Genomic DNA, 27,982 nt, shown 5'->3' with positions numbered 1-27,982 from the left:
CGTGCATATACCATTGATTGAACAGGAGGGTGCACATTTAGTTGGTGGCTCTGTAGTTTACATGGATTTCTGGCTTCACATCACAAACAATGTTCAAAAGCTGTTTCAACACACTTTCCATGTACTTGTTGTAGCTTCCGCTCAGTTCTTTTATCTTCCCTTGTGTTTGCTCTTCTATTTCTTCTGAGAGATTACTTTGAGAGCCCATTACCTAACAAAATAAAACAGACAGAATTCACCACACTATACATCATTTTAAAGTGTAATTGTTTTACTAGTTAAACTTGTTTTGGCTTATTTATTAATGATTGTTCTATGGTGTACACCTTACATATTATTTTTCCAGAACTTTCTCAGAGAATGGATACAATCGCCAATACTGTAAGTAAGATGGATAAACATTCCTAAAGAATGAAAAGTAGCCATGGTCAGTTACTTCTGCTTTGAGGCAGTATAAACTGAAGGCACATTCACAATCATGATACCATACTCAGAAGTTTTTTCATGTATTACATTTTTCATATATTTATAATAGTTTCAATTCTGTTCCTGTATCTTCCCCATGGCTTACTTTTCTGAATTAAAAGTCTGGAAAATAAAGTTGAAAGACATCATTAAACCAGTTTTGCTGGTTTTTAAAGAGCAAATAACTGGTTTGCCAATTTTTAAAATATATTATCTGAACTGATTGTTGTTTTTCAGGAAGATAAGCAACAACATGCCTGGTAAGATAATTTGACATGCATAGGTATCTCTTTTTGGGTAATAGATATAATTTTGAAAATTTTAATATAAATTGAATTTCTTTCAACTTAAGATATACTTGTCCATTTAGTTACATTATATTTTTAGATGCAGTTTAATATATCTTTCTGGTTGCTCTCTCATAGGCAGGGTTTCCCAGTATTTCCCATTATCTCCAAGAGATTTGACCAAAATATAATTTCACCAGGGGATTGCCAATTTAAAGGGATTCTGCAGTGAAACCCTTTGTAAAGTTATCCTTTGCTAAGCAAACAATTAGCTCCTAATTTATCTCCTTTGTAAACTCAGCCTTTCTTAAACAGTATTGTTAAGGCTACACAGCTGGTTTTTGTTTTTGTTTTTCTCTTCTGTGAGTGTGCATTTAGTTCAATCCAAGAGACTCCCCTAATGATTGACTTCTACTTCAGGGTCTTTAGACTATTCTAAATTCTAGAATTCACATTATCTTTCTGGGTCCTAAACTTGAAATCAAATGTGATTGAGGCCATCAGGTTCAAGTTCTTTTTTGTTTATACTCCATGCAATAAGGGCTTCCCAGTTTAGAGAAAATCACTTAAGGAAATCTAGCTTCTAAGACATCAAATAACTTTTATAAAATAACATTTTGATAAGTGAGAATACAAGGAGCAGAGACATATGGATTGAATTTCCCTTGCTAGGAAGAAGTTTAAAAATGGAAGAGAACTACTTACCAAAATAATTTTACCAAAATCTATTTTTCCTCTAAATCTACTATCTTAAGTGAGATTCTACCAAACTCAAAAAAAGTCTTAAATCCAATGTCTTTAGTGATGAAAAATTTATAAAACAAACTATTTTAAAATTATTATCTATTTTTCTTTGGAGCAGTGTTAAAAATAGCAATTATTAGGTTAGATTGCTGCAACTATCCTGTAGGACCTTGGAAAAATTCATTTCAACCTTAGGTTCTTTATTTCAGCATTGTCCAATAGAAATGTAACATGACCCACAAAGCAAGCCGTATAAGTAATCTTTTAAAAAGATTTTATTTCTTTATTTGAGAGAGAGAAGCTCAAGCAGACTACTTGCTGAGCAGGGAGCCCACCACGGGGCTCCATCTCACGACCCTGAGATCATGACCTGAACCGAAATCAAGTCAGTCACTTAACCAACTGAGCCACCCAGGTGCCCCAACAAGCCATATAAGTAATTTTAAATTTTATAGAGTCACATTAAAAAGGTAAGAAGAAAGAGGCAAAATTGATTTTAATAATATATTTTATTTAACCTAATGTATTCTTAATACTATTATCTTGTACAATCAGTATAAAAATTATTGCATTGTTGTTTTTCATACTAAGTTTTTGTAATCTGGTATATATTTTACACTTACAGAACATCTTAATAGGGACTAGCTACATTTCTTTTTTTAATTTAATTTAATTTAATTTAAATTCAATTAATTAACATATAGTGTATTATTAGTTTCAGAGGTAGAGTTCAGTGATTCATCAGTCGTATATAACACCCAGTGCTCATTACATCCTGTGCCCTCCTTAATGCCCATCACCCAGTTACACCCACCCCCCCCACCCATGGACGAGCTACATTTTGAGTGTTCCTTAGCTATATATGTGAAGTGGCCACCATTTTTGACTGTGCAGGTCTAATGCACAGACGACAGCTACTACTATTAGTTGTATTCTTCATGTGCTTTTCTAAGACAATATGATGATTTTCTGAAAGGATTATAGTAGAGACGGTACGTCACAAGGAGTTTAGCCCTGAGCAACTAATCAGTAAATACTAGTGATTATTATTATGAGTTTTTACTGATTGTGTTGCTTGTGCTTTTTAATTTTTTAATCCATTTTACAGTTCCAGAAACATTGGAATACCGTTAAAAAGTAGCCCATAGTCCATGTCTCGTCCTGAATAATTAAACATAATATTATTTTTGAGTTTATTTGATGTGCAGTAATTTGAATTTCTACAGTGTTTCTTAGACATTGTTATACCAGTGACCAAGCATATACTGTTTTATTATTTTTTTACTTTATTTTTTATTTTAATTCCAGCATACTTAACATACAGTGTTATATTAGTTTCAGGTGTACAATACAGCGATTCAACAATTCTATTACTCGACGCTCATTAAGATAAATGTACTCTTAACACCCTTCACCCACCCACCTCTTCTCTGGTACCATATACTATTTTAAATGGCCTTCCTCAGGAAGAATTCCATACCTTTATATAGGCAGACAGTGTTGATTTAAGCCATACAGGAGAGTAAAGGAATGAACATAAGCTCCACAAAGGATCAATCATCTTGTCCACTGATGTATTATAAGTGTCTCAACCACTGCTTGAAGCGTAGTAGATGCTCAATGCATATTTGCTGAACTGAATAGAATGATCAGAACTCTAGGCATTACAGAGAACTTATTACCTACATTCTGTTGCTCTTGTTGGCAGAAGCCTGCTATCTGAATGTTTGGGACACTATATAAATTAGAAGTTAATAATTGTGTGACATGGGGTGGTACATTTCATCAAAGGGTGCGCCTTAAGGACTTCTTCTTGTTAATTTTCAAAGCTTCAGTATTGAGATTGATGCATATAGATTTACAGCTAAATGACTGATGGTGTTGGTGAAATCTTTCAACATTCAATACGTTTCTTTATAAATTGTTCAAATGTTCCAATTGTTCAAATGTTCCTGTTTAAGAGAAAGCAGAGCGGGGGCACCTGGGTGGCTCAATTGGTTAAGCATCTTACTCTTGGTTTCAGCTTAGGTCATGATCTCATGAATTGTGGGATTGAGCCTCTGTGTCGGATTCCGCTCAGCGGGCAGTCTGCTTGGAGATTCTCTCCCTCTTCCTTCTCCTCCCCCCACCCCACACACACTCACTCTCTCTCTCAAATAAAATAAATAAAACTTTTTTTTTTTTTTTTAAGAGAAAGCAGAGGTTCAGTTTCAGGCCCCACTATCATAAGGAAAACACAGTTTTACATTCTCAATCTATGGTTGTTTCAGGAAAACAGAATATTTTCATGATATGAATTCAGGAAGAAAGACTAAAGATACAAAAGTCTTCAAGATGCCCCAGGCAACCATTTTCATGTCTTCTGTTTAGACTCATGGTCCATCTAACTTCTACATGCATTAACAATAGATTTCATGTTTCTACTGTCGTCCAGATTTCCTTTTAGCAATGTAATATCTTCTTTTGTAGAAGAAATTATATCTGGTAGCAATGACAAGCAATGGATAAATAAATCTTTAATAAAACAATATTTGTTGATAAACAACTCACATTGGGATACCTGCTTCTGTTGATACATCAGGGGAATTGAAACAACACATACATCAACAAGAGCTAAGACGCAACTAGAAAAAGTAACATGGAGGTGTCTCCCCCACAGCAGGCAGAAAACTGGCTTCTTGGGTCTCCTCCCAGACCTCCTACTTGCTCTGGGTTAATGATGATGAGATTTAACTGGAATAGCAATATGTCTGACATATGGAGGTCATGCCAAGGAAAGAATATCTTGTGCTAATGGTTTTACAATATGCTTGAAGTAGCGGAGGCCTAAGCACGTTGACCTTTCTCTGTGAGCTTTTGATCAACTAGCTGGAAAATTGGCTTAGAGCTCTAATTATGAGAGCAATGAGGAGTTTTAATTATTTTCCAAAGCAGAGAACAAATATCCTGAACCAGATTTACATCTTATGAGATCCTTCTGGAGAAACAATATTTCAAGAGATTTAACCCAACTACTTTCTAAAATTACAGTCAGTCTTGTTACTACTTAAAAATAGAAATAAATACATCAGAAATATTCTGCCTGGAATAATAAATGTTGGTTGGTATTAAGGATGACTATTTTCTCAGGTCCCAATATGTCATGGGTCATGACAGGACTCAATGGGAAAGATAAAGGCACAGAAGAAATGTTAGTTACCCATTCTCTCAGTGAATATTTATTGCATGCTTACTATGGAGCAGACACTATTCCATCGCTGGGGAAAGTGACAGAACAAAACATAGAACCTGCCATTTTGGTGTTATAGTTCAGAAGGAAAGATAGGCAAAAGTAAAAAAATGTAAATATATAATGTATCTAGTAATGATACATGATATGACTATAGTGGGGAATTACTTTCTTTTTTTAATGAAAGACACAGTTTTAAATAAAGTGATCAGAAAGAAGAGTTAACAAATGAACAGAGATCAAAGAAGGATGAAAATGTCTATAAGAAGATGATTCCAGGGAGCAAATATAACATGTGCAAAGGTGCTGTTGGCAATCGTGTGTTCAGTCTGTTTGAGGAAGAACTGGAAGGCAGATGTGGCTAGAATAGAACAAGTAGAGACAAAAGTAATAGAAAATGTTCCAAATGACCAAAGTAGATATTGTTTCACATTGCTGAACACTGTTCTATTTCCTTATGATTTCCTTTTCAATTGGCTGGCTTCTTTCAATAAATCTTTCATAGAATATAAAGAAATGCTTTTCCTTACACTAGCATTTAAAAAATATCTGCGTTTCACAGTAAAAAGTAAGCGCATGACATTTTCAGAACTGACAGATTAGCAAGATAGCCTAGGGCCAATCATGGAGGGCTGTATATAGACTTTGGATTTTATGATGCCTTTGTTGAAATACTAATAAGAAGAATTTATTTTAGCTGAGTGGTCCATTTTTATTCTAGGAAGGACTTTTTCTGTTAAGAAAGAGCCCACTGGGGGTGCCTGGGTGGCTCAGGCAGTTAAGCGTCTGCATTCGGCTCAGGTCATGATCCGGGGGTCCTGGGATGGAGCCCCACATCCGGCTCCCTGCTCAGCGGGGAGTCTGCTTCTCCCTCTCCCTCTGCCCCTCCCCTAGCTCATGCTCTGTGTGTGTGTGTGTGTGTGTGTGTCAAATAAATAAATAAAATCTTTTTTAAAAAAGAAAATTAAGAAAAAAGAAAAAAGAAAGAGCCCACTGGAAAAGTTTTTCTTACCATGGGATTCAATTTACCTGATCCTCCACAAGCCCCACATCCACTCCCACTAAAATAAAAGTTGTAAATAAGGGGATTTCCAAAGTGCTTGTAATTTATCTTGCAGTGTCAGCCTTTATTTATGTTTCTACTGAGGAAAAACCATACCATATCATATAAACTTTAGTTTGTAACACATGGAATTTAATAATTTTTTTTTAGTCCATGTTGCAACATAGAAGGGAGGATGTTGGTTCTGAAAGTTTCATGTACTTATTTTTTTTTTTACTGTAAATTGTAGATATTTTGAAAATGCTAGTGGAGGAAAAACCCTTTTAAAAATATTTTCATGAAAGATTTGTTGAATGAAGCCAGACAGTTGAAAAGGAAATTAAAAAAAACCCAAAAAACCAGAAGCCTTTTCAGCAATATGCAGCACTATCTACTTTGGTCATTTGTAAATCTTGAATTCACCAAAGAAGATGTGGCTTAACAAATTCATTCTGTAACGGTGTGCAACACTTCTTTATTGATTGTAGTAGTAAACGTTGATAGAAAAAATACGTTTTCTGAAGTGTTTTTCTTAATAAAATGTGTCAGTCAGTAATCTGTGGTAGGAATAATACTTCAACCAGGCCCTTCAATTTGAATATTTTAAAATATGATTTTTAACGGGTACCACATATTAGATATTAGCTATTGATTGACACTTTCTATAGCAAATCAAAAAGTCTTGAAAGTGAAAATGTAAAATCAGTAATTCTAGAATGTGTAAGATTTAGTTTGATGTTCAGGCTTAGCTGAACTGCATCTGCTCAATCCAGTGTATTTTTCTCCCTTGATATTCTGCATTATACCTTTTGAATATTAATATATTATAATCTATGCTGCATAAAAAAAAAGCTGTGTTTACTTTCTTGCTTACCTTAGATTGTTTCAGTCTAAACTCCTTCTCTCTCTGCATTCTGTACTGGTCAATTTCTGCCATAGCTTCTTCTTTAGCTTGCTTCAATCGCTTCTCTTTTCCTGAATATTAACAGTGGCATAGAAGGAATGATTTTTTTTTAAAATAGACATGGAATTTCAAACTTGATTTCTAAAAAAAAAAAAAACAAATAGGTAAGGTCTACATTATTTTCTTGACAAATTCTCCTAAAATAGCAAACTTCATTAAAAAACGATATTGAAAAATACCTTATTTTTTCAATTGGAATTTTCAGAACATGGAAATGACAACTTTCTTTCACACTTACGTGTTTAAATAAAATATCTGCCCATTTACTCACAGCAGTAAGAGCCAGAGAACAGATTTTAGCTGTCACTTATTCGAAAAGACATTATTTGGTCAGATTTTCTGTCCTGATTTGCTGCCAGGAATCCTTCAGTCCACACCAACTGGATCCTATTTAACACTGGCAGATCTCCAAAAGCGCTACAAACATGCAACTCAGACTCTATCAAACTGACTTACAATTTTTTAAAGCATTTTATTGGGGTTTTTTTCTTAGCATTTGTTGACTCTAGAATGTCTGATTAAGCCCCACAGCACATCAAAGTAGGTATTTTTTTTGCAGTAGCTTTCTCTGAGGGGGACTTGAAAGTGGCTGTAAAACCAATTGTTTTTAATGGTTAGGAGATTTAGTTAAATAGCTTTCTTTTCTTTTATTAAGAGCAAAGGTGTAAGCCTTAAGCCAGCGGACAGCGATGTAGATGAAAGTTTCAGACAAATACAATGCTGTAGGGATCATTAACTAAACACATGACTTTTTTTGACAACCAGAGTAAATTTGGGGGCTTAGAGACTAATATTAATTGTTGCTATGCCACCATCCCCCACCACCTTCAGGGGGTTAGGTTCTAATGCTTTGTGATCATTAAAACTTTAAAGAAACTCTGAACTGTATTAAAATTTTTTTATCTGAATCTATTGTCTTCTAATTTCAGTTAAATGCCTTCATTCTTTTGCTTATTTAACATTCTCTGATAATGTCTCAAGCTTTTGTTTATAATTTTTGTCAACTGTTTGTTATATTGTGTAGACTTTGAACAAAATGTGTTCTCATTAAGTAGCACAAAGCAAAATCTTAGCATAAACTTCTGTCATCCACGTACATGTTTTTATATGCCTTTATTTTTATATATCTTTGTAGCATTTGAGTGTAAGTAGTTTCTAAATTTCTCTCCCTGCTAGGCATGAGTTGCTTTGCTAGTCGCATATATATATGTATATATATATACATATATATATGTATTCTATTTATTCTATAAAGATAGATTCACTGAGTTATAAATTGACATGTGTCTCTTTTAATGCCTATTGTCTTTGAATAGGACTGAGTAAACCTCATTCAAAACAGATAGTTAGCTTTGTCTTTACTCCCTATAAAATCCAAGATCTGGTGAAATTTAGTGCTCTTCTGATGCTTGAGGCTTAATGGAACATTAACAGCAATGCTTACCTTTTTCCTACTTAATGAATGCTCATTACCATTTTGTATATACAGATGCCTTCATTCTCCACATTTCTAACCATTTTGTGGCATCCAAACACATACTATTCACAGAACAAATACACAATATGTTGGGAAGGGAAACTGTTCCTTGATCCCCGGCTCTCTTTCTTATCACTGCTTGTCATTAACATTAGGACAAAAATATATTTAAGGTGTATTAACATTTTCTTAGTAATAATGGGTTGTAAGATATATAATCACTTTATAAAATAAATTACATGAGACATCACTACTTCGCCATGTTAATTACATAATATGTAAAAATATTGGTTTCAAAGTCACAACTCTAGGACATGAAAATAATAATAATAATAGGAAAACCTCTGCATGCCCTATCCCTGAGCAGAATCCAGTGCGCCACTTAAAAGGGTGTCTATTAGCTCCGCCACACAGTGACCGGCTCAGAGCGGGTCTGTGATTCCCCCGTCATGGCACCAGTCACCTGCTGGTTCTCATTCAGTTAAACAGGAGGGCCGCGGGGAAATCGCTGCTGGCGCAGCCGTTTTCTGGACAGACTCAGCAGCTGCCCCTGCGTGAGAGCCTGCCTAGGCTACACCTGATTTAATCCAGGGGAAGAAACTGGAGCCTCAAGCCTGCAGTTTCCCTCGAGGTGAAGCAAAATGCATGCATCAGATCAGCTCCTATTAACCTCTAGCTTGCTTCGCTGTCTTTGTATGAAGATTTCCAAATTTTAATATTATACCTCTTTCTTCTTAAGCATTAAAAATATGGCTACTGTATCCCAAGCGGCGTTTAGGTTTATGTTCTTATTTCTCAATACTTTCTGTAGCAAACAGAGGGGTGACCATATGCGAAAGCCCAGATTTTTAAATATGACAATCAAATATTTGGTCCCCAAATTCTTACAAGGTCGTATATGCTATGAGACCAAATGTTCTAATGTTTGGTTTAAAAAATGTGGTTATCTTTTGCATCATGATTTTGAATATTACTCAAGCAGGTGCTCCAGAGTGGGGCAAGAAAGGACTGTTTTGATTCGTCCATCCATTATTCATTCAACGTGTACTGAACACCTAGTATATATTCTGCTACAGAGGGTAGAGAAATGCGTATGATATGGCCCTTGCCTCCAGTTGGCATAAAGTCAGTGTAATTTGGAAATGTGTACATGATTTCCGGCTTCCAAGAGGAAACTATAAAATACATAAAATTGTGAAGAATACACATAATCAGTTATGAAAACAATGGAACGTATGTTTTAGTTCTGTTTCTTCCATGGCAGTTAAAACCACAAGTTTATGGAAATTAGCATCATGTCTAAATTCTAGACAATCTGTGCTTGCCTTTCATCCCAATAGTCATGTTATGTCTTATGTTATTAAGGTAAATCAAAAATATAAACAACGGAACCCAGATATGTAGAGTGGCGGTCAGAGGAGGCTGCCAAGGGAGGTCAGGGAAGAACTTCTGAGGAGGGAATGATTGAGCTGAATGGACTTTTTTTTTTTTAAGATTTTATTTATTTATTTGACAGAGAGAGAGACAGTGAGAGAGGGAACACAAGCAGTGGGAGTGAGAGAGGGAGAAGCAGGCCTCCCGCAGAGCATGGAGCCCGATGCGGGGCTCGATCCCAGGACCCTGGGATCATGACCTGAGCCGAAGGCAGACGCTTAACGACTGCGCCACCCAGGCGCCCCGAGCTGAATGGACTTTTTAGGCAGGACAGCAATGGGGACAAATAGTCCATTTTGGAGATTAGAACAAGGCACAGTGACCCTTTCTAAGATACTTTTGGATATTCTTTGTAAACAGCTGCACCTTAATAATGCATTTCATTTTTAGACATGTGGCTTGTCATGCAAATATGTCTTACGTTCAACATGCCCTTATTGAGATATTTTACAGGAAATTTTGTGGGAAGGAAAGAGAGGGAGAGATGTTTGATTTCCAGAGGATTTGTGGGAAAAGAATGAAAAAATCAATTTGGGCAGGTTAAAACTGAACTCCATGTGGGAGTGAGGAGGGTGGTCAATGCTCAAGGATGGACTTTTCCTGGCTTTGTGGTTAGGAGATGCCAAGTGAATTGAGTATCCCAAATGCAAATGAGCCCTTGAGACACAGGGAGCCCTATTCTGTTGACCGGATTGTTAAATTGGTTCTGGAATCTTTTTGTGATTAGTGTACAGCTAAAATGAGATATTAGAAGCCTTGTAACCTTGAGCAAGTTAGTGTGTCTGAGCCTGAGTTTTCTCAATCACAAAACAGATTTAATAATCTACTGCAATGAATCATTATATGTATTAGGAAAAAATATAAATAAAATGCATAACAAAGAACAACTATTTGATTATTTTTAATCATTACTAGGAAAATAAGCCCAATTTCTGGGGACTTTTTGTTAGGAATAAAAACAATGAATACAATGTGTGTTTGAGGAACAGTCCTCAGGCTGTCACTAGAAAAGCCTCTGTAGGCTTCCCTGAGGACATGCAAGTGGAGGTATTGAAGGCATCTGGACAGACAAGTTTGGATCCAGAAGCAAGTTTTGAAATGGAGACAAAGATCTGCATGTCGGTCATCTGGGTTTGTGTAGGTGCTTGTCATAGCAATGGGATTTGGACTGAAACCAAGGGAGTGTATACAGAATGAAGAGAAAAGAGAGCTAAGGTCTCAATCTGGGGGGATGCCAACATTCAAGAGATGAGAAAAGGAAGAGGACCCTCAGGAGGAGCCTGAGAGTTAGTGGTCAGAGAAGTAGGGGAAACCAAACGAACATTCAAGAAGGATGTGGCCAACAGTGTCAAATGCTGCAGAGAATGGAAAAAAGAGACATTTAAACAACCAATGTTATCGAATATCCTCTATGTGCCACACGCTATTTCTAGATCTATAAATACAGCAGTGAAAACCAAAAACAGACAAACTTTCTCTTCTCATGGAGCTTGTTTCTGAACACATTAAGGGGAGCTAGAAAACAGGTAGTGTATGATATGATAGACATAATAAGTACCAAGAAGAAGAAAGAAGGAGCCTAAGGGATAGAGAGACGGTGGCTGTTAATTTAGGTAAGTCATCTTTTGGATGAAGAGATATATGAGCAGAGACATGAAGGAATAAGACAATGAGCCATGCAAATATCTAAAGGGGAAGGGCATTCCAAGCAGAGGCAACAGCAGATGCAAATACCCTGGGTATGTGACATGCTCGAGAAACAGCAAAAATGCTGTCATGGCTGGAACAAAGCGAATGAGATGATTGAATGTTAGGAGATGATATCAGAGAAGTAGCACTGACACCAGGTCACATAGAGCTCCTGGGGCATGATACAGTGTTTGTTTCTTGAGATGCTAAATTCATGAAGGGTTTTTAGCAAAGGTGTGGCATAATACTATATATGATTTAAAAGGATTTCTTTGACTGGGTGTGGTGAGAACAGATTGTAGGGGCAGGGGAGACATAGGAAGACCAGTTTGAAATCCACTGCAATAGCTCAGATAAATGTTAATGATTGCTGGAAATAGTAAAGTAACAGAGGAGTTGGTAAGAAGTTATATATACTTTGAAGGCAGAGTCAATGAATAAACATGAGAAACAGAGATAAGGCAATGGTGACTCTAACGTTTAATTTTGGGAGTAGAGTCAAGAATGTAGTTTAACTGAGATGCTTATTAAACATCTAGTGGCAATGGTGAGAAGGCTGATGTTTACATGAATTTGGAGATTGAGGAAGCAATGAGGGCTGGAAATACTAAGTTTAGGAATCATCATTCATGCAGCTGGTGTTTAGAGCCATGGGATTAGATGGGATCACATAGGAAGTATCTCCAGATATAGAAGAAAATAGGTCCAAATTTGGAGCCCAACTTTAGAGACTGGAAAGATGACAGAAAGCCAACCATGAAAGTGGTGTCCCAAAGTCAAATAAAGGAAGAGTTTCAAAGATAAAAGAGGGATCCAGTTGTGACTGAGATATTTAATTAATAAAAGGTTTAGCAATGTTTGTGGTCTTGGCAAAGGGAGCTTTGGTGGAGTTGTAGGGACAAAAGTCTGATTAAAGAGGGTATTATGCTAAGTGAAATCAGTCAGACTGAGAAAAACAAATACCATATGATTTCACTCATATGCAGAATCTAAAAAAACACAAATGAATAAATAAACGAAAAGCAGAATTAGACCTACAAGTACAGAGAACAAAATGATGGTTGCCAGAGGGGAGGGGGGTGGGTGGATGAGCAAAATGGGTGAAGAGGAATGGGAGATACAGGCTTCCAGTTATGGGATGAATACATCATAAGAATAAAAGGCACAGCATAAAGAATATAGTCAATGATATTGTCATAACGTTCTGTGGTGACAGATGGCAGCTCTACTTGTGGTGAGCGCAGGATAACGTATAGAGAAGTGGAATCACTCTATTGTATGTTAACTACACTCAAATAAAAAAAATTAATGAAAAAAGTGGGTTCAGGAGAAAATGGAATAAAAAATGTAAACACAAGGAATATAGGTAACTTCTGTGAGAAGTTTTCACTTACAACGGGGAACAAAGAAGATAAGGCTCAAGACAGTCAAGTGGATTTGACAATTAGAAGATGTTGTGAGTTGAACTGTGTTCTTCAAAAGGATTTGTTTAAATCCTTACCCCTGGTACTGTGAATGTGACCTTATTTGGAAATAAAGTGTTTGCAGATGTAATCAAGTTAAGATGAGGTCACACTGATTTAAGATGGGGCCTATAGCTGGTGTCCTTATAGGAGAGGGAGATTTGGACGTAGAGACATAGAGGCACACGGAAGACACATAAGGAAGGAGGTCTGTAATTACAGAGGCAAAGATTAGAATGATGCAGCTGCAAACCAAGGCATGCCAAGACTTGCTGGCAGTCACCAGAAGCTAGGACAGATTCCCCTTTAGTGCCTCCACGAGGGACCAACCCTGCCGGCACCTTATGTTTGGACATTTGGCCTCCAGAACTGAGATAATACACTTCTGTTGTTTTAAGCCATCCTGTATGTGGTAATTGTTACAGAAGCCCTAGGAAAACAATACAGAGGCTCAGTGAGGAACAGACAACAATGTCAGTTGAGCATTGGAAACAAAGCCAGATACCGGAGTGTGGTTGGAAGAGTAGGTATCCGAATGAATGAGACACCTGACAAAAATATGCATAAACAGGACAGAAGCTACCTTGACTTGGTAGGAAAACAAAGAGCACTTTGGGAATGTTTGGAGATTTCTATATGTGACTAATAATCATTTTGATTCTGTTATACCATGCAGAAGAGAAACAACAACAGCTTTTCTGGGCTTTTGGGGATTGTTAATATTATGAGAAAACCAATGTGGTTCACAGAATGTTATTATTTTGCTCACCTGCTACAAACATTGGAAAAAGTAATGTCACCAGAAAAACAATGAAGCAACCTCTCTTTTGGTGCCTGTGATTGTTAAAGAGCTTCTCTGCTGACCCTAATCTCTCATTTCATATCTTTGCTTTCTTGGTGTTTCCTTTGCTATTCTTTGTACTTGTATTTTCCTTATTTAAAAAAATCGTACGTAGTTTTGTGTAGATCTTGATTGCATATAATCAAATGCTATTACTAGATGAAAATGTTCTATGGCTATTATTTTAATATGACCCACTTGAAGAAATGAAAGTCCAGTATACTTACAAATACCCCATTAGTCTGTGGACTGTAAAGAAAGAAAAAATTTACAGGCCTACAAAACACACAAGACAGGGCCATGAAATTCGAATACAGCAACTTTTATTTTATTAGTTTATTAAAAGTCATGTCTTCATGAACCAAAGCATTCACATGCATAGAGAAGAATTTATTAAATCAAATCAAGGTGGTTGTTTAAATAATTTGGAATATCTGCATATTTGGAAACAAATAGGCAATTACCTGATTTAAAAAAATATTGATGGCTGGCATCCTATAAGCCCACAAAAATGAAATCTGCTTTACTGTATTAGCTGACATATTATCAAAGTAGATAGTTAAAATATTGTCTTAAGAATATATTTTGGGGGCACCTGGGTGGCTCAGTCGTTAAGCGTCTGCCTTCGGCTCAGGTCATGATCCCAGGGTCCTGGGATCGAGCCCCGCATCGGGCTCCCTGCTCGGCGGGGAGCCTGCTTCTCCCTCTCCCACTCCCCCTGCTTGTGTTCCCTCTCTCGTTGTGTCTCTTTCTGTCAAATAAATAAATAAAATCTTTTAAAAAAAAGAATATATTTTGCACTTGTGTATAATTCAATGAGGTCCTCCTAGAAGACTGTGCCTAAGAGATCAATGGGACTCTGTTATTTTGCTGTATTTTTCAACAGAATTCTTTTTATTAAGTAGTGGAAGAATATCCATAGCTAACATTTATTGAGCACTTGCTATGTGCCAAGAGGTGTTTTAAGTCCTTTATAGGTATTAACTCTGGGAATTATGACAACTCCATGAGGTAGATACTGTTACCTCCATTTTGAGGCTGAGGAAATCACAGTGAGGTTAGAAGAGAACCTGGCCAATTCACCCCCCTAGTAGGAGGCAAAAGCTGGATTTGTAACCAGGCACAGCAGCTCCAGGGAGTGAGCGGTGACCATTTTCTATCTTGGTAGAAAATTCTGGATGTCCTTCACTTTTATTAAGATTATCTATTGCTTTTAGAACATTTTAAATATACCGGCTTGTTCAGTTTTTCTCATATTCAGATTTGAACATTTACATTGTTTATCACATCTTTTGATCTATATCCCGTCATGCAAGTTGTAATTTTGAGTTAAACAAAAACACTATTTTTGGCAGCTGCCAAAGTAGACAGATTGAGTGTTTATTTGTGAGAAAGCTATGGTTCACCTTTGAAAATAATTCGTTCTTTATGTGATGTGGAGTCACGTGCATTTGAGCATTTCAAAAGAGCTGTAGAGTTTTTCAAGTTTGTAAAGGGTGTAAATGGAATAAATACTGATCTCATAAAAAGTCATAACTACAAGTAAAAACGCCTTATATTTCAGAGAAATATAAGTCTCTGCTCCTCCTACTGATGATGGTGTCTTGAATTTCTAATCTAATTCTGATGGGAGTTGTTCAGTTCCCCACACCTGGAGCTCCAGGGCAGGTCTGATGTTCTTCTGTAAAAATGTAACTTGTCTTGGACCAACATACTCACTTTTATGTTTTGATTAATGAACAATTTTTAAGGCGAAAAGTGTTAACTTCAAATAAGGTAATTTAAAGTAGTGCCAACCTACTGCAATTCCATCTAAATTTAACCAAACAGCAAGGTTATTTTGCACATAAAAATTTTTTTTGTCTTAACTAATTAATATAATTGGGGTGCCTGAGTGGCTCAGTCAGTTAAGCGTCTGCCTTTGGCTCAGGTCATGATCTCCAGGTCCTGGATTGAGCCCCTACTTGGACTCCCTGCACATCAAGGAGTCTGCTTCTCTCTCTCTCTCTCTTTCTCCCTCTGCCCCTCCTCCCTGCTTGGTCTCTCTCTCTCTCTCTCAAATAAATAAACAAAATCTTAAAAAAAAAAAACTAACAAATATAATTTAATCTGTAATCAATGAACAGAGGCAGATATCTGCGCTTTACCAGCCATCTACTAGAAGCAGTCCAAGTCTCCCCCATTACAGGAAAAGCTGACCCAGAAGTGGAGGCAGTTGTAAAAAGAAATGAAACTGGTTTGTCCTGTTCTTTTATTCCATTCCTTTACTTTTATAACTTATACTAATATTCAAGTATACATATTATGTAAGTTAAAAATAATTTTTTCGATTGCACTCTTAGGTAGTTTTCTGATCCTTAAAACATCATGGCCATATGTATAACCCTGATATTTATGTATATCATATATATCTTATATTTCTATTAAAAAAGAAGAGTGGAACTCAGAGATTCTAAATGACTTATACACAGAAACATAAGAAAAAGCCAATGCTTTTTCTACTCTGTTGCCTCACATCCCAGCTTTTCGAGTCTATTCACAATCTCCCCCCACCCCACCCCCGCCACAACGTTCTCTCATAGCTGGTGAGTGTCGAGAGTAGGGACCTATATATTTCATTTCCACAGACCTAACAGCCTTCAGGAGAATTCCTGATATATCAGGTCTATAAACCCCTATCTATATCCCTTAAGGCAAAACATTTATACCCTATATTGTATTATGTAACAACTTCGCTGAGATCTGAAGCAGCCCCCTTTAATGGAATATATTAATATTTTTGCAGCATAATATATAAATGCCATACCATTTTGCAGTCATTTGCATAGTTTGTTATAGAAAAAGAAATGGAGAAGTAGGTAAAGTTTGTCTTAATTTCTTCTCCTTCCTTTTCTTTTCTAGGTCTTTCCACATGGAGTCTTCCTTTTGCTGTTGTTTGGTGCCTACATTGCTGACAGCTCAGGAAATCAACTTAGGAAAGAAAAATGATTTTACCTGTGGTCAAAAACCCAGCAGATTGAGTACTGCCTCACTCCTGGCTTCCTCTCTTACATTATAATATATTGTTCCCACATCTCATTCGATCCATTTTAACAAGCTTTTGTCACTACCTACTCTATTCCAGTCACTATATTCATCCCAAGAGTCACATAAGCAACACTTTTAAGACATGGCCCTATCTTGCTGAACTTTGAATCAGATTGCAGATGCAAGACATATAATTAGGAAGAAGGTAAATGGCACAAATCATTAAAGATTAAGTAATGATGTGATATGAAATGAGATAGTGGAGAAAACATAGGTCTTGGCCCAGAGAACCTGAATATGAGTTGTTGAGCTACAACATGTTAGTTTATTCATAATGAAAATTATATAAATTTTGTGTAGTACAGTTACAATCCTTGCTTGGGGATCAGACTCTGTCCAAATCTTGTCTATACCCTTTACCCTCTGTGGGACCTTGGGCAAGCTGCATAATTTATCTAAGCATCACATTTTGTCTTTGCAGTAAGAGTTGGTGTGAGGAGTAAATAAGGTAAGAATTAAATGTGGTGCCTGGGGCGCCTGGGTGGCTCAGTCGTTAAGCGTCTGCCTTCGGCTCAGGTCATGATCCCAGGGTCCTGGGATCGAGTCCCGCATCGGGCTCCCTGCTCACCGGGAAGCCTGCTTCTCCCTTTCCCACTCCCCCTGCTTGTGTTCCTGCTCTTGCTGTGTCTCTCTCTGTCAAATAAATAAATAAAATCTTTAAAAAAAAAAAAATAAAAATAAAAATAAAAAATAAATAAATGTGGTGCCTGCATGGTGTTTTCTATTTTTAAAATATGACCTTTGGCAAATAATGAACTTCAGTTTCTAAATACATAAAATTGAAATAATAGTAACATCTCATTCATATCTTTGTGGTGAATATCAAAGGGAGTAGGAAGGGGGTTGACCTTTATTGAGAACATTCTGTGCTAATATACAGATGTCTGACCAAATAAAAAGGAAGTTAGAAAGTGAGAATGAAGTGGAAATATTATTAAAATATTGGAAATTAAAAGCCATTAAAAGAGGGATGAGAATGAGCTGTTAAATGTTAATTATCACAATTTTACAGAAACAGAAACTGGTGTGTATGGAGGGTAAGTAACTTGCTCAAGTTCTCTTGCTAGTAAGTAGATTCATTCTGGAAGTTGTCTCCTAATCATTTCACAATACTGAGAAACTGAGGCGTGGCAACATTATGGAAGTTGCAGAGACAAGACTCAAGGCCATGTCTCCCCGTAACTTCAATGCCCATTATCATTTCACTTAGCACATAACCTCTCCAAAGGCTCTGAGTTAGAGGATTTCATCCCCACTATGGCCATAGGGACATATGACTGGGTAGTTTCAGTGAATTGGCCCAAGGTTTCTGAGGGAGTATGGTGGAGCCAGAGTTTTAGCCAGAGTCTGCCTGCCCCTGGAGGTCTATGCTCATTTCGCTGCATCCCCCTCACCCATTTTGTGACAAATCCCTCATAGGTCAGACAGAATGGAGACTTACTCTTCTTGGCTTCCTCTAGCTTGTCCTTGGCCCTTTTTTCTGCCTGAAGGAGCTGGTGGATCCCCTGAGACTGGCTGGTCATGGCAGCCTGCTTTGAGTTAGGTGGCTTCTGTGAAATCTGGAAAGTGGTGGATCTATTTATCCTTTTAGAAATCACCACATAACTCAGGTTGTTGTGTCAACGGTGAGTTCTAAACATGGGTGTTTGTTTCAAAATGGTCTGACTGGGCCAGATTGCTGGGCCCCAAGGAGAGCCCAAGGGTGGAATCCAGAAAAACAAGTTAAATCAAAATGAGGAAGCTGAAAACTTGTCCTTTCAGCCAACTTCAGTATTTGCTACGAACTAAGAGAAATAAATAAAAAATGAGTAAGATGCCTTTTGGAAGATTAGCTTCCTTCTTCTTCCAGGAAATATTGACTTGTTTACTAAATTTTTCTTTCAAGTTGCAAGACCTTTTTTTTAATTTGTCCATGCAGTTCTGGTTTTAGGGTTTTTTCCTCTATTTGTTTCTAGAGATTCAATTATCTGCTTAGGGCAAATTTTATTAACCTTTCGCTAGGAAGGAGACTTTCTGACTTTGTGCATAGAAGATAGGCTAGGAATCTATTCTTTTCTTTCTGTAGGCCTCAGGTGATAGGAATGAAAAGATTTCTTTGGGGCATTGTGTTACTTTTTTCGTAATGCTATATGCTGGAGTTCCAGGGAGATCTTAGTGTGGTGACAAAATCAACATGAAGAGAAATTATAACTGTAGGTTTTGAGGTTAAATTAAAATAATCTAAACATGTATTTTATATTACTCAGCGTTTATACTGGGTGTTGTCCTAAGATAGTACAGTGAAATCCATCTTGCTTGATTTGATTCAATCCAGTAGTGACTGGGACAATGAGAATGTTGATCACAGTGCAGAATCATAAAATACCATTTTATATGTATCTAAAATTTTTTTTTTTTTTTTTTAAATTTTTGTTTGTTTTATTTATTTATTCATGAGAGTCAGAGAGAGAGATAGAGAGAGGCGGCGGCAGAGGGAGAAGCAGGCTCCCCTCCTAGCAGGGAGCCCGATGCGGGACTCGATCCCAGGACGCTGGGATCGTGACCTGAGCCGGAGGCAGATGCTTAACCATCTGAGCCACCCAGGCGCCCCTATGTATCTAAAATTTTTATGTGAAATGAAAAGCTAATCTTTTGACTTGTGGTCAAGGCTTTTTATTTTTCCTGAAATGGTTTGCAAATTGGGATTTCACATATTATTTCTTCCGTTTACTACACATCAATTGCCTCACTATAAACACCAGGTTGAATTTCTTTCAATAGGGTGCATGGATTTCAAAATAATTGTAAAACAATCTGAGAGCTAATTCTGTTAAGGTTTTAATGTTAATTTTCCCCTAAGTTTAGAGTTATCCCATCATCCATGCCTGTAGCACAATGTTATGTGTACGTCATCTTTAGCAAATCTTTCTCAAAGGATCAGCTCTTTTTCACAGGAATACCTTTCTTTCTTTTTGCATTCATATTTAATCAGTTTATAAAATTTAATTTTTATTGCATGATTACAATAATTAGTGTAATTGGAATAAACAGATATGTGAACAAATACAGCTCTGGTAATAGATTCTTCAAATGCATAGGAGCAAAAGTGAAGGCAAACTGGAGTGTAGTTCATTAGTGTCAAATTAGGCTTGTTTTAGGCATCAGTTAGTATTAGAACAGAAAATATATATTATGTGAAATGCATAAAATGCTTAACATCACTTCCTGCCACTACCATCAGGTAATATACATCAATGATTCACACTGGGACTAACTATACTATTAGCAAATTCAAACACTTGGAACTCAGCAATGTATTGATTAAATTTTAGTTGACAAATTCTCATACTCCTATCAGAATCCTGTACGTAATGTTGGATAGCTGTCATGACAAATTTTCAATAACCTAGATATTGAATGGAACAAAAGAATTACCCATTGTTAGTTGCTACTAATACAGTCATATTGTTAGACCTTTTATATATTTGTTTGTTTAATTAATTTTTAATTTTCATTTAAATTCAATTAATTAACATATAGTGTATTATTAGTTTCAGAGGTAGAGGTTAGTGATTCATCAGTTGCATATAACACCCAGTGCTTATTACATCAAGTGTCCTCCTTAATGCTCATCACCCAGTTACCCCCTCCCCCCCCCACACCTCTCCCCCAGCAACCCTCAGTTTGTTTCCTATAGTTAAGAGTCTCTTATGGTTTGTCTCCTTCTCTCATTTCATACTATTTTATTTTTCCCTCCCTTCCTCTATGCTGCTTTGTTTTGTTTCCTAAATTCCACATGTGAGTGAAATCATATGATAATTGTCTTTCTTTGACTTATTTTGCTTAGCATAATACCTTCTAGTTCCATCCACAGTCGTTGCAAATGGTAAGATTTCATTTATTTTGATGGCTGGGTAATATTCCATTGTATATATATATATATACTATATCTTCTTTACCCACTCATTTGTTGATGGACATCCGTGTTCTTTCCATAGTTTGGCTATTGTAGACATTGCTGCTATAACATTGGGGTGCAGGTGCCCTTTCGGATCACTATGTTTGTGTCCTTTGGGTAAATACCTAATAGTGCAATTACTGGGTTGTAGGGTAGCTCTATTTTCAACTTTTTGAGGAACCTCCATACTGTTTTCCAGGGTGGCTGCACCAGCTTGCATTCCCACCAGTAGTATAAGAGGGTTCCCCTTTCTCTGCATCCTCGCCAACATCTGTCATTTCCTGATGTTAATCTTAGCCATTCTGACTGGTGTGAGGTGGTATCTAACTGTGGTTTTGATTTGTATTTCTCTGATGCTGAGTGATGTTGAACATTTTTTCATGTGTTGTTAGACCCTTTCTAAATACCTGTAACATTCAGTGAACATATCAATGGCAGAAAATTTTAATCATATTTTCTTTAAGATCAAAATACATAATTTTTAATTTTATGGCAGAAAGGTTTTTTTCCTTTTATTTAATGGAAAGGCCTTCTCAGCACAAAAATATAGACAGGACATTGTATAGTGTCTCTTGACAAAAAGATGCAAAGTGGAATATCTGGAAGAAGTGTCTTCTTAGGAGATAGACTTTGGACATAACTCAAAGTAGGGAGTTAGAATGGATTCTGTTTTCTCCTGACCCACAAAGGATTACCCTCCCAGTGGAAAGGAGAGATGAAAAAGACCATTCATAACAGAAAAATGGCAAGGAAGCTACTCATCTTATTCTGGGCTCTGGGTGGGAAAAAAAAAAAGTAAAAATAAGTCTATACTTGTATTGGTTTGCAATTATATTACCATGTCTTCCATAGAGATAAAACCATGCTGAACAGAATAAAGTGCAAAACAAATGAGAAGGTAAAGTCAAGGAGAAGTGGACAGTATAGGTAGATAGAGCCAGATGCCTAGCAGTGGAATTTGAACTTTATCATACATGCAATGGATTATTTTTATATTTATTTACTATATTATTATATTATGACTATATCATATTAACTTCCTGTAACTGAGTTATTCCTTTTTTAAAAATCAAAGCTAATGCCTGATGTGACTTTTTATTTATAAAATTTACACTTTAAGGATAATCATATTTTGAAAAAATTTATCTGCTAATAACCTAGATTTTGAGTTGTGCTTTTAATATTTTGTAACATTGAGGTATCAGTAGACAAGCATTTCTTTTTCTAGTCACTAATAAAATACCAACTGTGTTTCAAAACTGGGTCTAATTGTAAACAATTTATACTGCGTATGTCTATACATTAACTCACTCAATTCTCACTGTAGCACTGGACATGGGTATCATTATCACATATCACATCTTTATTTATCAATAAAGAGACAGGGCTTCTATCAAATAAACAAGACTAATGGTCAAGAAACCATGGCTCAGAAAATATGAGTGAGAGGCCCAAGGTCACGACCTGACCTCAGGGTCAGTCATCTTCCTGCTGCACAATGCTTTTTCTTCCTAGGAAAAATGTCCTTCCATATTCCTTTTTTCTTGATGAAAAAGATAAATGGAAAACAGGGAATATCTATTGGCCTTTCCCTCTGTATAAAAAAAAACTGAAAATGTGGGTCAATGAAAATGCCAGATGCTGAAACAATTGATAATAAAAATATCAAAACGAAGTGAGATTTGGCTTAACTGAGATCTTGTTTGTTGAAGATTCCCCCTAGGAGTGCTCATGTTAAGCAACTAGAGCTCTTCCTATCCTATTTATTTGGGACCACTTGCTCTGGTCTTATGGTTTATTATATTCTACTTTTTTTTTTATACTTAGAAATTAAACCAAATAATAGAGTTTCCTTTAATTTGATTGATATAAATCATTTTTGGTTTTTATGTTAATGGAATATTAACATTGATGATTTCAATGTATAACACAATTTACTGATACTTATTCTTTATATTTTTTATTACATTATATATAGTGTTATTTTATTATTATTGACTACTATTTTCATGATAAATTGAATACTTAGCTATATATTTTTATAAAAATTCCAAGAAGTAGATAGGATTTGGCTTTTCAAATGAAGTAGAGAAATGGGTGTATCACTCATAGTAATTTGTAAAGAGGAAGTGTAAAAATCAATATAGTGTATATTTAGGTCTCTGTTCTTTGATTATCTTTTCTAAATGCTTTCATATATTTTTATTAGTGAAAAATGCAAAAAAGTTGTTAAAAATGACAAAATCTTGGGGCGCCTGGGTGGCTTAGTCGGTTAAGCCTCTGCCTTCGGCTCAGGTCATGTTCCCAGGGTTCTGGGATTGAGCCTCGCATAGGGCTCCCTGCTCAGCAGTGAGTCTGTTTCTCCCTCTTCCTCTCCCCCTCTGCCTGCTTGTTCTCTCTCTCTCTCAAATAAAGAAATAAAATCTTTAAGAAAAAATGACAAAATCTTAAAATCTGTTCTTTTTGGAAAAGTTTTAATTGTTGAATGTTAAGGATTACAATGAAATGCCTCTTATTTTTACTTGTATTTAACTTGAAAAAAGTTTAACATCGAATGTTTGAATAGCTGTAATTATAAATTTAGCAAGGGTTCAGTATATATATATATACACACACACACATATATATTGGGTTTCTCTTGTTTGAAGTTTCATTTCTACTCAGACTTCCTCTTGCTATCCATTCCATCATCACCTCTGCATATTTCAGCTAATCATATGATCCTTCCTTCTTTTGCCCATGTTGGTTTAGCCCCTGAATCTGATTAATAGTGAAAAGTAGATTAATCCCTGGTTTCCTGAAGGCCTGAAGCTTCTAAGCTGTCAACTTCAATCATTAAGCAAAACTCTAAGACTTGGTCTGGGTGCTTCTACAGAGCACAATATTATTATTCACTTCACATATTCATTAGAGCTGAGCAGTAATATATAAAGCAAATACAAGTGAACTATTGATCATCTTCTGTTTTCTTATCTCCACCACTAGATAGGGAAATGAGCCTCCTTATTCCTGTCTCTCATCCTCTGGCTCTTCTCCCATATCTCCCTCCAGCTTACTCACCATGCTACCTATTGTCTCTTCAACACCAGAAACATTTCTCTACACTTTCATTCAGACTCTTTCTTCTTCCTGGAATAACTTTTTCATATTTCCCTAGAACAAAAATCATTCAAAGCCCAATTTTAATGTCTACTTTAAAGGATGAAACTTTCTAGGTCCTCTCAGACCTAACTGATCCCTTCTTCATCTAGAACTTTATAGGACTTTATGCGTTAATTTCAGAAGACATTCCCCAAGCTTCATTTGCTTTTTTTCACTCACAAACTATAAGCTTTGGGGGAATAAAGGTGGCATTTTACTTGTGATTGTTTCTGGAGCAGCACTTTGCACATAGTGGGCACAAACTTTTTTTTTTTTTGGAAATTGTGGTAACATTTTCTTTCAGATGAAGTACAACAATGAACTCTATTTACTGTGAGAAATTTAAGCGGGGATTCTGCCATATTTCAAACTGTCGTTTTGTGAAGCAGGGCACTTCTTATATCAAAGGAACAAACTTGTAGTAAGCAATTATTATAGCACAAAAAGTAATAAAGGTGAAAACATTTTAATTAAATATGGTAGTTGCTTAGAGCTGAAATAAAATATTCCTAGTTATGGTGAGATTGTGCAAATTGATTCCTACGTAGATTCTACCATTGTGTGCTCTCAGGATTAGGTTATATAGACCTTTCATCTCCCTTTCTGGTTTTCTTAAAGAGTGCATTACATCTCCCTCTGTCTATTTTTTGCTCAATGCCTGCAAAACCTGACCTTCATTTATACATTCAAGAAAATGTTTTAAATACCTATGCCATGCTAGATTACCTGAGTAAGACTTCCACTCCTTGCCTTCCACTTGAAGTCTAATAGAAATAACTGTAATGGAAGGTAGACTATAGGGACTATGAGAATAGTTCCAAATGTAGAAGAAATACTAGACTATGTGGGTGGTAGAGAGATGCAATTTTAACTGACAGCATTTCTTCATTATTTCTATAATGTGAGAAAATGCTGTCACTTTAGGTCTCAGTTTTGTGTTTCTTTTGTGGTATTAAATGGCTTCCCATTTCTAGTGAAGCTCATGTTGCTTTTTGAGATGGATTCTGTGGGAAATCTGAGTCTGAGGAAGTTGTTTTGAGATTGTTGTGTAAGTGTCTCCCCTCCCCTCCTACTCTCTAGTCTACCATATACTGCTACAATAAGTTTCACTACAGGATCTGGGTGTTTATTCAAACAGATGAAAGATAGAGTCCGAAGTACCCATGTTGTTCTGAAAGGTAGGCATGGGCCTTTCTGGAGTTTCTTTTACTCTATTCCATTACTCCTAGTTGGATCTCTTGAAATGCTTCTTTCACGTACCTTGAAGGACACCAACATTTTTTATTTTCTTTCTACTTCTAGCTGCTCCCTTTTAGTCTCTTTTTCTTTATCTAGTTTCTTCCCATTTTCTTTTTCTTTCTTTACTTTTCTCTGCTTTTTCCTTTTCTTTCTTCTTTTTTTTTTCTTTCAAATGTTGGAGTTACCCAGGATTCAATTTTGGACCACTTCTCTTTTTTATCTATATTCACTCCCGGGGTGATCTCATCCTGGCTCATGAGTTTAAATGTCATCTTTATGCTGATGACTCCTAAATTAAATTCCTACTTTACACCTACCCTATGAATGCCAGCCCCATTTTCACTTGCATGTTTAAAAGGTATCTTGGACTTAACATGCCCTAATCAGAGATCTTGAACCCCAACAAGTCTGCTCCTCTTATACTTTTCCCTCATTTAAAAAAAGTAGTAGGTCCAGGGGCGTCTGGGTGGCTCAGTCCATTGAGTGTCCGACTCTTGATATCAGCTCAGGTCTTGATCTCAGGGTCATAAGTTCAAACCCTGAGTTGGGCTCCACACTGGGCATGGAGTCTACTTAAAAAAAAAAAAGGTACTTCCATTCACATATTTGCTCAAAATCAAGTCTTCTTTTCTCTCATTCCCCATATCCAATCCTTCAACAAATATGTTGACTCTTCCTTCAAAATAAATTTAGAATCTGACTTCTCTTCATCTCTCCATTAATACTCTGGTCAAAGCCACATCATCTCTTGAATAGATGATTTGTCATAGTCTATGAACTGCTCTTCTATTTCTATTCTTGCCCTATTTAAATCTGTTTTCAATATAACAGTGAGAATAATCCTATTAAAACAGTGAGAACAATCTCATTCCTCTGTTCAAGGTCTTATAATGATTGCCCAGACCAGTTGGGTAAAGATGAGATCCTTACCAAGGCATCTAAAAGCTTCCACCATTCATTCCACTCAAGTTCCTCTGACCTCCCTGCTCCTGCATGCTGCTGCCTTAGAACCCATATACTTGCTCTTCTTTCTGTCTATAATGCTAATCCGTAAGTATCTGCGTGGCTTGCTTCCTCCCCACACTCATGTTCTGATTCAATGAGGACTTCTTTGACCAACCAATCTAAATTTGCCAGACTCTACCTCCCTCTCCTACTCAGATACTCACTACCTTATTTTTCTATTTATTTTACTCCATAGCCATTAGCACCATATTACATTTTATTTTACTATTTCCTTTGTTTATTATCCACCTCTTCCCACTAGGGTACTATATTCCATCAAGGCATAGATTTTTCCTGTTTAATTCATTCCCTTATGCTCAGCATCTGGAACAATCCCTGCTACATGGTAGGTGTTCAAATATTGTTGCATGAGCAAATGCATATGAAGTTACCAGGGAGAGTATGATCATTGCAATTAATCTATCTGGTAATAAATGGGAATGTCTCTGTGTAAGAGGTCTGTGGAGACCTGTTTCTTACAGTATATTCATCACCATGTTACCTCTTTTCTTCTCTTCCTGTACATTTTAATCAAATGTATACCTAAGGTTTAATGAAGCAGAAAAGAGGGAAGGAAAGAAAGAAGGAATTGAAGAAAAGAAGATAGAGAAAGAGCAATAATGTTAAATAGACTAGTTGCTTTCTACTACCAGGGGAAAAAGCATCTCTTAAAATTTTTCTGTTTAATTTATTCTTTGAGAGGACATTCAACTAGGTTTAAACAATACTACAATATATTCCAAAATTATTGGGCAAATCATTAAGTGAGTATAACTTCATTTCCATGCCCTCACTTCCCACTTAGGATTATGTATTGTCAATAATAAACTCAATGTAAAACTAGTTAATAGCATAGACTCAGGACTCAGCCTTTCTTCTAGCTGAGCCCATTTCTTCATCTGTAAAATGGGAGATAAAACCAGTACCTATCTTGCTGGTTTGCTCTGAATATTAAATTAGTTAATATTTATAAAGCTCTTAAAATAGTGCCTGGCACTACTGTCCAGGGAAGGTCTGAAAGAAAAATGAGGAATTTTTATTAAGGATATTTTCTAGTCCTCAATGTTTAAATGCATCCCAATTAAAAGTGAAGATATCAGTGGGGTTCCCTTATTCAAAGACATGGTTTATGCTTTTTGCTTCAGAATTCCTTTAATAAATTTGCAACTGGAAGTCATTACCCTTAAAGCAGATAAACTGAAGGGTCACTAGACATTTGTATTTCATTTGCCATTGCTCCCAAGAGGCTGAATCCTTCAGCTCATCCCTGGCATGTGGGAGTATAGAGTGACTCAGTACTGGGGCCCAAAGACCAAGAGTTGGGGCTCAAACCCCCATCACTTATAAGTTGGGTAATTTGGAGAAGTTATTTAACCTCATTTATAAAATGCTATAGATGAAACAGTACCAATGTCATAGAATTCATAAAGGTTAAATTGGATCAAGTATGAAAAATGTCATATAGTAAGTGCTCAATAAATGCTGGCTATTATTGTTAGCCATTGGATAAAGCAGAGATCTTACCAACAAGTATTACTTAACGTTCTTGCCCTTCACACAGCCTCAGGTATCAGAGTGACTTTGTATAGTATCCTTCTGAAGTGTGCAGGCTTCCTTCTTCTGCGTCAATGGCATATAGTCTAATTGCTTGCTTGACGTTATGTTCTGCAAAGCAGAAGAAAAATCTTACTGAGCCAGTGAAGACTGCTCCTATTAAACACTCCATTTGTTCATGCTGACCATGTGACTGACTAGTCAGTTCTTGTTAGCAACTTGTGAAGAGTACCACTAAAAGCTTTAACCTCTTCCTTAATCAATGTTAGTATAATTATAAGTACAGTCCTGTCAAGCTTTCAGGTCCAGTCACCTCTTTCACCAGGCAAACAAGCAAACAGAAACACCATATAGACCATTTAACCTATCGGGGCTGCTTACCAC

General features: G+C 36.4%; 1 protein-coding gene across 2 annotated transcripts; it reads right to left on the bottom strand.

Moving 5' to 3' along the window:
• Positions 1-37: 37 nt before the first annotated feature.
• On the bottom strand, positions 38-18,245 carry ATP6V1G3 (ATPase H+ transporting V1 subunit G3). 2 transcript variants are annotated; one of them, XM_032422089.1, is made up of 4 exons: positions 18,164-18,245; positions 8,718-8,735; positions 6,642-6,742; positions 38-211 (listed from the first exon to the last, which is right to left on the bottom strand). In XM_032422089.1, exons 1-4 carry the CDS (start codon positions 18,243-18,245, stop codon positions 38-40), a joined length of 375 nt encoding a protein of 124 aa, XP_032277980.1. The 2 variants fall into 2 exon arrangements, with proteins under 2 accessions (XP_032277980.1, XP_032277981.1); XM_032422090.1 differs by lacking the exon at positions 8,718-8,735.
• Positions 18,246-27,982: the final 9,737 nt, after the last annotated feature.

This window comes from Phoca vitulina, unplaced genomic scaffold (assembly GCF_004348235.1).
Source record: "Phoca vitulina isolate PV1807 unplaced genomic scaffold, GSC_HSeal_1.0 scaffold26, whole genome shotgun sequence".
Lineage (NCBI taxonomy): Eukaryota > Metazoa > Chordata > Mammalia > Carnivora > Phocidae > Phoca > Phoca vitulina.
Note: the sequence above shows the minus strand (reverse complement) of the source record. Positions and strands in the feature narration are given on the sequence as shown.